Source organism: Macrobrachium rosenbergii, chromosome 25, assembly GCF_040412425.1.
Source record: "Macrobrachium rosenbergii isolate ZJJX-2024 chromosome 25, ASM4041242v1, whole genome shotgun sequence".
NCBI lineage: Eukaryota > Metazoa > Arthropoda > Malacostraca > Decapoda > Palaemonidae > Macrobrachium > Macrobrachium rosenbergii.
In genome coordinates, this window is record NC_089765.1 from 19708037 (window position 1) to 19720626 (window position 12590).

General features: G+C 37.4%; 1 protein-coding gene across 1 annotated transcript; it reads right to left on the reverse strand.

The window, feature by feature from the left end:
- Positions 1-545: 545 nt before the first annotated feature.
- On the reverse strand, positions 546-9400 carry LOC136852425 (ionotropic receptor 21a-like). Its single transcript, XM_067127050.1, has 11 exons — positions 8997-9400; positions 8164-8312; positions 7455-7548; positions 6406-6558; positions 5584-5731; positions 4881-5032; positions 3676-3827; positions 2929-3238; positions 2059-2217; positions 1130-1279; positions 546-830 (listed from the first exon to the last, which is right to left on the reverse strand). Exons 1-11 carry the CDS (start codon positions 9390-9392, stop codon positions 618-620), a joined length of 2076 nt encoding a protein of 691 aa, XP_066983151.1. The 5' UTR covers positions 9393-9400; the 3' UTR covers positions 546-617.
- Positions 9401-12590: the final 3190 nt, after the last annotated feature.

Sequence of the window (12590 nt, forward strand, 5' to 3'; positions counted from 1 at the left end):
TAAATTGTCGCCAGTGACTGATAATATAACAAATAAGATGCTAATTCTAATTCTGTTTACACTTATGGCTACAAATCCAGTGATGGTGTAGGATTTTGTAGTGATTTTTTAGCTTTTATCTCTACAGCAATGCTGTGTGGTAATTTAACACCTACTGAGGAAATAGTAATATAGAAGGAAGCAACTTCACCATCTTAAGGCGACCCAGAAAATGTTTTTGCAGGCACTTTGTGTTTTGAACTTAACTAATCCAATGATTTTAAATAATTTACAGTTGTTTCGTAATGTTGAGAACTGAGGAACGGAAATACAATTATTTTGGGTTCCATCACACGTAGGAGAACATGGAAATCAATGTTAAACATAATTATGACCACTATTGAAATCCTTACTTAGAAAATATAAAGTCGGATAATCTAAATTTTAGTAAATTTGGCAGTGAAGAAAATTGTAGTACGTATGGTTTAAAATAGACTAAAGATAAAAATAATGACAAAAGATAAAGAAAAAGAGATTATTACATCATGCTTTATTGAACACTCAAACCAAAACAAAATAATAGTAAGTCTAAAAGGAGAGAAGACTGCCGTTATCTATCGCGCCCAATTCGACCGCGATTATCCACTTTTCTTGTAGACTTGCCTGCACATTCTTATTTCTGCGAGGAAGAAGAAGGCAGAAAAGACCCAGCCGACGATGCAGATGAAGAATATACTCTGGAGGTGGTCTAGACTTATCGGGATGACCCCGTCGTTGCTCTGGGAGGCGACCAGCGAGTCCTGCTGCCCTTGGAAATCTCCGTTGGCCTTCGCCTCTTCGTCTTCCCTCGCCTGTGAAGGAAAGTACAGAGCTGGGCTGAGTGAATTGGCAGCAAATCGGCTGTTATCTTACCTAAGGCAGTTTCGTATTCTCAATAGATGCTAGAATAAGAGATATATAATCAGGCAGCCTGGTGAGCAAAGCTGTTTACGATGTGTATAACAGGCATGTGCCGTTCTAAAGGCAAGTCTCAACTACTACTACAACTACTAGTGCTGCAAGGAGAACAGTAAAACCGATGAGGAGCTGTTTCAAAGACAAATTCCGACAAATACTACTACTACTACTGAACTAGCGAGTGAAGCCTTACCTTGACAGACGCAGCCAGTCTGAGAGAGTTCAGGAAGAAGTGCCTGATGAGACCCCCGTTAATCATCCACCCGATGACCTGGTCGAACTTCCTCTTCAGGGGAGAATGGCGCTGAAGGGCCATTGCGATGTTGAAGGGGGCGAAGCACTCCTGAAGGTGGGGGAAATGTCAGTGTTGAGTAGATAGGCCTATTATGAATTCGGACGGGATCGGTGGACTTTCCTCGAGGGGAAGATAGCGATTTTAAGACTTAAGTAAATGAAAAAGTTAATTTATTAATTAATAAGAGGGGAAGCGGGAAATGAATGGGAAAAGAATACTGATTTTAAAACTATTTTGTATATGATATTTAATTTAATGTAAAAGAAAACTATCGTGCTGGCATTGTCTGTCCTTTCCGCACTTTATTCTGTCCGCACTTTTTCTGTTCGCCCTCAGATCTCAAAAGCTACTGAGGCTATCATCCACCCTCCAATCATCAAGCAGCCCTCTATCCTCTGTAGTTTTTATTTTATTTAAGGTTAAAGTTAGGCATAATCGTGCTTCTGGCAACGATATAGGATAGGCCACACACGGGCTGTGGTTAGTTTCATGGGCCGCGGCTCATACAGCATTATACCGAGACCACCGAAAGATAGACCTATAGTTTGGTGGCCATGATTATATGCTGTAGCGGCTGTACAGAAAACTCGACTGCGCCGAAGAAATTTCAGCACACTTACAGCTGTTAAGTTCTGTGCTCTGAAACAACAATGACAAAGAATACTGAAGCTCTGTGCTCTGCAACAACAACAACAAAAATTTTTAATTCAGATTTAAAAACCGATATCTCACAGCCGTTTCAGCACTTTCAAAGACATCTCTTACACAAAACAAGAAGAACATATTGACCATCTCTCTCCTGAAACTACAGAGAAGAAGAATCTTACCTTCATCAACCTCAACCTCGGTACCCCCTGGTCTATGAACCTGGTCTTGGCCACGAATTCCAGGTAAGGTCTGTTCTGTAGCATAACCGACTCCCCTCTGAGGACTTTTCCGATGATGACCTCGTCCTGGTTGTAATCCTGGAAGCGGTGGGCCAGGCTCTGGCGGGGAGTAGATGCAAATTAGGAAAGTGTGTGTATTTGATGCCTCGTGAGTCGCTTGGAAATTTCCCGTAGGATGAATGAGCGTTACTTAAAGATTTTTTTTTTATTTTTATTACATTTTGTTCATATTAGTCAGTGATTTCGTTCATGAACAGCGATTACAAAAGCCTGTAATGTTTTGAAAGACGTATTAAAAAATAATGTATCCTTGAGACTAGCGAGAAGATAGATAAACAACGGCCATCTATGCAACTTTAAGCTAACTTTAAAAAAAATATAACTTTAGTATTTATTGAGGTTTAGGGATACTTTTAAAAGGATTAGGCCTACTTTTAAAAGGCTTAGGCTTACCTTCAAAAGGTTTAGGCCTACCGTCGAAAGACTTAGGTCTACCTTCAAAAGGCTTGTGCCTACTGTCAAAAGACTTAGGTCTACCTTCAAAAGGCTTAGGCCTACCTTCAAAAAGCCTAGGCCTACTTTCAAAAAGCCTAGGCCTACCTTCAAAGAGCCTAGGCCTACCTTCAAAAAGCCTAGGTCTACCTTCAAAAGGCTTAGACTTATCTCCAAAAGACTTAGGCCTACCTTCAAAAAGCCAAGGCTTATCTTTAAAAGGCGTAAACCTACCTTCAAGAGGCTTAGGCATAATTCCAAAAGTCTTGTGCCTACCTTCAAAAGGCTTAAGCCTACCTCCAAAAGTCTTAGGCTTACCTTCAAGTAAGGATCGCTAGCGGAGGCCAGCGCATCACCGTAGAACTTCCCCAGACCAGAGACCTCAATGCCAGAGGCATGGAGCTCTCTGATGGTCTCCATGGAGGCGGGCGGCTTGGAAACCGTCAAAAAAGCCATGAGGTTCGTCGAGTAAGCGATGGTCAGCGTCATGGAGTACAGCCACAGGACGACGACGAAGATTCTCGTGCTTTCGCCGATGGGCCAGAAGGTCTGGTTTTCGTTGCAGTGGATTCCGAAGGAGTAGTACCAGCTGGAGGAGAGACTTTGCAGGGCGATCTTCTCTCCCCCACTGCGTGGAGGAAGGATGGTACATGTTTAAAAGTTATGAGATTTACGTTTAATGTGTGTTTTTGATTGTTACAACGTCCAGAATGAAATGAATTCAGGTTTTCAAGGAGTGAGGAATCATTCAAAAGCAGATTAGAGATATCAAGAAAATGCCTGTGAATTGTCATTGCACTTTTGTTATTTTTTATTATTAAAAGGCGTCGAGAATGCAATGAATTCACGAGTTCAAAAATCAGAAAATAATTAAAAGAACAGATTCGCGATAATCGAAGCTATCTGAATTATAACACTTTCAACCTTGCCTGACCGAGTTAATGCTATCTGGACTTACAATATCATCAGTCTTGTGCTTTAATTCAAGTTTACTCATTATTATTCACATACAGACAGAGAAATAAGACCAAATTCTTGAATAGAAGGAAAAGACACTAGTCTCACCATCTAGCGCTCCCCCAAGCCAGCAAGAACAGAACGGGTCCACTGACCACGAACCCCATGATAATGGCGAGCCAAGTCGTCCCTTGGAAAGGAAAGGCGAGAGCCTGCCATCTTGGGAGAGGAGGTTCAGTTCGCGCCATAAAGCAGCTCAGCTGATAGGAAGAGAAAATCTCTTTCAGTTCATCGCGAGGATTTTAAACTTTTAGAGATTATTATTTACGGGTTGTGGGTGAGATTGTGTTGCTGGGAATTTGTGTCATTTGTCCTGCCCGCAAGAAGAAGAGTGCAATGAAATATATAGAATTATTGATAACAATGAATTGCCCAGGTTTCTAGGCGCATGAAAAATTCTATAACCTGGTCATTGTGTTGATGGGAGAATGGTATTATTTATCTTAGTCGCAAGAAGAGTACAATGAAATATATAGGATTATTGGTAAGAATAAATTGTCCAGGTTTCTAGGTGCATAAAAATTCTATAACCTGCTCATCGGCATGGTTTTTATATGCATAAAATATGTATATATGGTACGTTTTGGCGCAAATGTTTGTATGAAAATTTTAGCTTAAGAACGGGAACTACAATAAATACTTAAAGCTAGTTCTATTACCTTTTAAAGTAACTTTCAATAGGAGAAGAATATCTGTTCATTGATCTTAACGACAAGACTGAGTAAGATCAGTAAATAAATAAGCAACTATTTCCACCCAGAATAGGCCTATTTTAAGTTATTTTTTTTTAAACTAAGCAGGTTTAATTTATTCCAGCATGTCTATCATCGTGAATATCAAAAATGAAATAAGTATAGAAATTTTTGATTAAAGTGAAAGAGATATACCGGTACTATTTTGACTTGTAGGCTAAACAACCAAATTCATCTTAAAATTAGGGGTCATCTACAATCCGATTAAAGTACATCAACCCTACACCTAGCATGCATCGAAATCATTCTGTTTCTGCAAAGTTAGAACCTAAATTGAATAGCCACTGCATATCTAAGACTGATACTACATTCAGTCATGATGATAACAGATCAGAATCGAACTTTGAAACTTAAAAAAAAATCACATAATGAACTGAGGAGGGAGCTAGACGCCCGAAACCGTGTATGTTTTTCTTAAATATATTTATCCTCAAATTCTTGTGTGTGTGTTTTTAGCACTCAGTCAACACTTGCTACGTAACAGCAGCTGGGCACTCGTACCTCAGCGTCATACGGCGCCGTGTAATCCAAAATATTAACCCTGATGATTGTGACGTAGAGATCGACCACGCCTAGATCTACTTCGTTCCTGGCCAGCTTTCCCATCATTCCGCTCCAAGAGCCGTTTTCCTCTTCGCGTCCCCAGTACTCTTCTGTGACACAGTAAAGGAAAGCTTTCAGTTAAAAAATCACAGAAGTTATCATGGAATAGTCCTTCTGTAGGTTTAAATGCTATTAAATAGTTTTTTTGATGTAGTGAATCTTCATTTGTTCTTGGTAAAAGTATGTGCGTGTTTATATTACATACCAGTATGCTGTAGAGCTTTGTACTGTGCATAAAGGGGCACCTAAGGGTAATTTAGCAGATACAAGACCCATACAGTATCATTATTTCTGTAAATGACCTAACCCAGTTATTTAGATTTATGACCCACTTACTGGATTATTTTGCTCTCTCTTTGCACAGTTTTGAAGATAGTATTAAACAAATTAGCCAATACGACATATATTCAGCCCAGTAGTCAGCATCAGTCAGTCTAAGCCAGAGGTGCATGTATATTCTTCAGCCTTCTCAGAAGTATTTACACAAAATAATCATCCTTTTCTGCGCTTTCGAATATACTCAAGTTATGACTGATACCAATAAATGCAAAACCCAACACCAATATGATAAAACTAAACTAACAGCTAAACTCATACTCACCAGCAGGCGGTTCTTCAAACTGAACCGTGAAGTTCAGAACATTGGAGAGTGTCTCAACCACTCCTATGTCGATGCCGTAACGGAACAAGACCGTTCCGTTTTTGCTCCGATAATAGAAGACGCTCGGCTTCCATTCGAAAGTCACGCACTAAATAGCAAATAAGATGTTCAGTTCTCGCAATGATTTGTTATTGTTTTTTTCTGGGTTGCGCATGCGCTATAGTGCGGAAATGAGTTATAGGAGATAATTGGTGAAATATGTTCTAATTTTCTCCGTGTCTTTGTTTGAATAACGTAGCTGAAAGACTTTTGAATAAATAAATAAATAAACAAAATAATTTAGGATTAATTTTGAATCGAATTCGCTCCAATTACAGAGCTCAGTAAAGTCAAATTTTATCGTTTATTGGTTGTTAAATCTGATTCTTTGCTTTTACAAGATTCATTTGCATATTTCATGTGTAAAGGTTTTCTGAGAATATGACTTGATGCATAATTTGTTGTTGATTTGTATTTCATATTGATTCTACATGATTTATTGGAGTCATTGTAGAGTTTATTTAATAATTTATCATTACGTGTAGTTGTGAACCATCATTTATGTACTGAACATATAAGATCAGTCTATAAACATACATGCTAGAATCGTACATTCTCTCTCTCTCTCTCTCTCTCTCTCTCTCTCTCTCTCTCTCTCTCTCTCTCTCTCGTTGTGTGAAGTTGTAAACCATCATTTGTGTACTGAACTTGTGGGAACAGTCTAAGAAAATACAAGCTAGAATTGTACATTTTCTCTCTCTCTCTCTCTCTCTCTGACCTTACCTTCAACATGACCCCTTTCAGATCGGATAATTTATCCGGATAAAGACGGACTTCCGTAGTAAAAGCGCTGTGGCGCCAAGTAGACACCTTCTGCACTTCCCAGCTGCCGAACAGCTGGTTGATGTAGATAGTCCATTCTGGGGAGCGATTCGACTGTAGAGAGAGAGATTATTTCATTTTTGGTGGGATTCAAGCTTCTTATTGGTTGAAGGTGGCGTTCGTTTCTTTTTATGCGAAGTGTACTGAAAGATAATGGCACTGGGTACTCGGCATTAGTCTGTATTTAATGTCTGTGAAGTGGTATTAGAAGAAACAATTGTGTTTCCAGGCTGAGTGCTCTGAAATATTCTGTATTTAATCTCTGTGAATTGGTGTTTAGCAGAAAAAATAGAATTTTTTTGCCTAAAATAAGTAAGCCATAATTTTACAACACTTTTTTTAAGAGTTAATAGTTTTTTCTTTATTATTTAGGTCTTTTTCCCGAAAGATATTGGAACTTGGTACTGGGAAATAGTCAGTATTCAGTCTCTGTGAAATGGTGTTAGCAGAAAAAAAATGAATTTTGTTATTTGGAATAAGTAGGCTTTTTTTTAATAGATACCGGTTCACTTTGCCAGATAATACGTGGCCACTTTGCCTGATAATACGGGATCACTTTATCAGATAATACGGGAGCACTTTATCATATAATACGGGAGCACTTTATCAGACAATACGGAACCACTTACCAGATAATGCAGGCATAATCTGCCAGATAATACGGGACCGCTTTACCAGATAATACGGGACCACTTTATCAGATAATACGGGAATACTCTACCAGATAGTACAGGATCACTTTACTGGATAATACGAGACCACTTTACCAGATAATACGGGACCACTTTATCAGATAATACGGAACCACTTTAGCAGATAATACGGGACCCTTGACCAGATGACTTGGGACCACTTTCCCAAATAATACAGGACCACTTTACCAGTCAGTACGTGACCAGTTTGCCAGTTAATACGGGAACACTTTACCAGTTAATACGGGACTACTATACCTTTATGGCTGCTGCCAAGCGCTCACTCTTCTTCCCTTTAACAAAGTCCGCGAATGCCTGAAAGTCGAGCTTTGATGGAAGAACAAAGAAGTATCTGAAATTATATAAAATTCAACGTCAAAATATATTTAAGCTTTCCCAGAGTCTTGTAGAAAATAAGTATTTTTTATCATTTACTGACGTGATGAAAAAAACTTTCAAATACAGAAACAATGTTATGATTTTTACTGATCAAAACGAAATGTAAGTATGAAATTTAAAACAAAATTATTTTACACTAATTGAAAAGGGTATTTCACATGTTTGTTTAGTGAAAAGATAGAAAATTTAAGAATTACGTATCAGAAATATGATTCATCGCTGATTCTCTTGTTTTTTTATATATATATTATTTGAAGAGGAATAAAGGTATATCCGTCATGAAATTACCGTGATAATGGCAATGTTTACATAACCAATATGACATGATTTTAATTAAAATTAATTAAATTGACTAAAATTAATTCGATAATAATCAAGACCACTCAATCGAGAGACTTATATTTTTACCGGAAAAAAACATTGGAACCCTTAAATCTCAAACCTGATCCTTCAATAAAGTCAACTAAAAATTGTACCTCGTCCCAAACAAAACTTCCGCTACTTTTACCTTAATTCATTTCCCCTCACCCTTTCTTCCTCGCTTCCCAGGATATATTTCTCCCCTCACCTTCCTGCGTAGTCCCACTTGTTAAGATGCTGGTCCCCGAACTCTTTGAGGGGAGCGGGGTCTCCGAAGAGCATCAGATATCCCCTGCAACGACCCGACGACACCCAGGCTACCGATAGGAGGTCGCTTAGCGCCCCCACTGTTAAGACCTATTGTGGTTTGGTTTGGGGAGAGGCAAGAATGACCTTTTGAGGTGTATGTAATGAACGAAATTTGCTCTCAGACAGGTAAGCAATAGGATATAGATCGGTAAATAAACGGAGAGACGCGGTAAGATCTCAAGGTGAAAGAGAAAATATACAGTAACGCCTCAAGTTTGCGACCTTCCTCACTTACCAGCTACCTTATTATGCTTATTTTACTCTATGCTGCTATTTTAGGCTGGGGAATTTTTAGATATATCTCCTACACTGAATGTTAAATGCAAAGCGCAACTTACTTTAGGTTAAGGACTGCCGTTATCTATAAGAGATCTTCAAAATATTCAAGTGCAGGCTATAACATATGGTCTTTGTTCCTTACCGGACTTCATTACTTATCAAAAAGACTAAACCCGAAAAGTGTTCCTTAAATTGGAGTGCTAATTTATATAGGACTAGGTTTAGTGCCCTTAATTTCCTGTTCTCAGACGTGCTAAAGGTTCTGTATAATGCGTGACCAGGCACAAATTGAGTGCAATAATTCTGTACTGCGGTTTCCAAATGCAAAGATTTTTTTGAAAATATATAATTACGTAGCGGTGGGTGATCCTTCTTGATATTACTTAGGTTTAATAATTTTAAAAGATGAAATAATTTTGATATATACAACATCGCTGAAAGAAACTGGCTTACCTGTTTAGGATTCGGCAGTTTTAGCACCTCTCGAACGATAGCGGGATTAGAGTAGGCGTCGTCGACGGCCACGACCAAATCGCAACCCTCCATCTCCCGTTCCGCCACGGAGAGAAGAAGACGAGCCAGCTTGGTCGCTTCGTCCCTGGAGCCGTTCATTGTGACTCTTTGCAAAGGTGTGCTGTGTAGGACTTGAGAGGTTGACAGGATCAAGTGCGAGTCGTCCTCTTCTTCGTCGAATTCAGTAAAATAAAGAGGATTTTCCGCCACAGGTAAATCACGGCTGTGATCTTCTGCAAAATTGACATCTTGCATGCGAAAGGTGGCGGTGGCGTCGGATATCGAAATGAACGTTACGAAAATCAACGCGCTGGTCAGATTCACTTTGAAGGTCATCGTTCGTCTGGACCTACAATAGACAGAAAAATACTAATTGAAAATGTCAATAATAAGCTCATTAGTTCGGGAAAATAATCCTTCGCAACAATTGTAGCAATGATGTTCATCTCATGGCTTCAATTTTAAAATGAAAATCCATCTTGCGCATGAATATTTTTAGATTAATTTTCTTAAAAACGACGTTTATAGACAAAACACGTTAATTGCATTTAACTCCAAAAGAGAGTCTTGTTCTTCATAAACGTTCCATTTCTCACCATAGAATTTTATAAAGGGCATGACTGCAACAAGAAAGACTCAGTGTAGACTAATAATGTGGTACTTCCAAAACAGCAATAACTCACTAGTGAGTTTTTTTTTTATTTTCTAAACGAAAATTCATAAAAGTCGATAAAAAGGGTAAGCTTGTCACGATTTATTTAACTAAAATGGTACTGTTGTAGGGTTTACACACACACACATATATATACACATCAGTATTCATATTTACTCCGGTTTCTTATAATCTCTTTCTGTAAGGGCAAATTATTCCAAAAATGCTTGTTGGCCTAGTTAATGGCCTTTAGTCTTATTCAAAGTGAATGTGAGATCATTTTTAAGGGCAATAATAATAAAAATAATTGTTGTCTAAATATATAATTATAAAATGATATATATATATATAATAATAATAATAATATATGTAAATATATAATTATATATATATATATATATATATATATATATATATATATATATATATATATATATACATATACTCATATATTAATATTAACAATCTATCTATATACAGTACAGAGGAAAAGTAATGAAATAAGGGTGATCAGTCCCGTAGAGTTCAAAAGTAGGTTCCAGGCACAAGTACAGTATGTTCAGTTACCTGAACTATGCGACTCCGAAGATGAGTCTATTGTGTACCATGAAAATTTTCTTGCCGAAATACGATTAGAAATAGCTATTCTTATTGTCATTTGTTACAGATATTCACCCGCTTCCTATCAAAATAAATATTGCTCATATATACACCCCTAAGTTAGCCCTAGAAGTCTTTTGTCCACATCTGTTTCAGTTGAATGTAAGGAATAAGATTAACTGATTTTCCATCACAAATGTCATCGTTCCCTAAATCTTGAAATTTTTCCTAAGATAAAACCATAAAGCTACGAAGGAAGAAGAAGAAGAAGAAGAAGAAGAAGAAGAAGAAGAAGAAGAAGAAGAAGAAGAAGCGAATGAAAACCACAACTCACCCGAACCGAGAACCCGCTCGGAGTGAAATCACCGAAAGAAGAAGAAGCTCAGGCTCCGTGTTCACAGATGGCGCCACTTCCTTGACCCTTCCCCGACTTTTGATCAGACTCGGAGACTCCAGCTGTTCGGTCGAAAACTCCTTTTTAAATGTCACTCTTCCTTTTGCTGCTTTCACAGCTACCATGTGATGTACGTATTCATGAACTTCGAGTAATAAAGAGAGTCATAACTCGCTTGTTAAACTTAAACATCGCCCCAGGGAGTTGATACGGATCTTATTTATTCATGCACATATCTGTTTATTCATTCACGTCATCAGTTTTTATGTGTAACTTTCGTAAGACCTTGTAGGCTAGGATTATGTTGTTGTTTCTCTTCATTGCTTCCTGGTTTGCAAATAATCAGAAAGCTTGGAATAATATTTTCTTTATAAGTTTCTTATTGTTGTTTATGGAAATGCAATATATAACAAAATTAAATGTCACTACCAGTTTTACCAAAAAGTACAGAATAAGTATAACTTAAACTACAAATAGATAAACACACTTGCACATAAACAGACGGACCCATACATACATACACACATTAAAAGAAACATGTTTTATAACAGCCAGTAGAACATGAAGAATCATTTTTAAATTCCTACGTCTCCATCTTGCACACCACCCACCGAAGAATTCTCGAATGTCGGTCAGAAAATAAAAGATAAAGAAAAATCTTCTTTGAGTGAAAAAAAAAATAGTCTTGGCTTTTAACAAAATGTCATCCTACTGGTCTCACCATAATACAGCGACTTTCGAATTCTGTACTCCTTTGAAGTTTAGAAAAGCGGATGGAACGGTTTCAAATAGAAGCGAACAGCCTGAAAGAATATATTTAAATTTTTGCTTTTTTTTTTTTTTTGTGGGGGCGGGGGAGTTGTGAGCTGGGTGACATCAGAGTTAACCGAAAGTTTTTAGGAGAAAGTCCTTAAAAGGGAATGTTTAACTTCTCTAAGGCCTAAATAATGAACTTTTGAAAACTGACAAGAGAATATAATTCTCTTATAAAATTTCGTTTGAAAAACTACACATTTTGTATAATTTACATATTTATGTATAAAAAACTTTCTTGGGTTTATTTTTTCAAGGACAATAACTAAACGCAATTTCTTAAGTACAAATTAAAAACGGGAGAACACAACGTTAAAATAACTGTCATCAATAACCCGGTAACCCGGTGTTAATATAACTAATCGTAACCCGATTCCGAAGTTATCGTAACTGATCAAAGTCGTCCCATAAACACTGAAGAAGTCGTCCAATAAACATAATCTCACTATTACCTTGATCCCAGGAATCATAACGTAATCAGAAAATTACTCTAGTTTATGGCTAAATTGCCCGTAGAAATATCGGAGTACAAAAAAACATGCTATAACATCGTGGAATTCGTAACTCAGAGAAATCACCCAGTTCTGCATCTTTAATCCAGGAAAGGAATAAGTAAAGAGAATAACTCAGGAATTGCTCTTTCCGTATTTCGAATGGAGGTATTTGTTGCTCTCCTGTGACCAATGTCGCGATTTAACGAGACAGACTGATATGTTATATTAAAGGGTCAGGTTCATCTGATTAGCTTGAATTTCTACATTTGCAACGGTAATAGTAAAACTAAAACTCGAGTTCTGCTTTATTCTGTAACTTCTGTCTCGAGAATCGTACAGTAGTTTTTTCCATCAATGAATCGGTGAAACTTATGTTTTCAAATGTATGCAACCGTGTTAAAAAAAAAAAAACTTAAGACATGCTGATATATTCGCTCTTTTTAATATTTTCATTGATAATGAGCACAGTACGTAGGCATTTCATAAAAGTTTTAATTTGGTTAACAGTTTGGCAACGCAACGGTTCAAATTGACTAAACACCTTTCATTTTTTTGTCAAAAAATTTGGTTTGTCATGAATT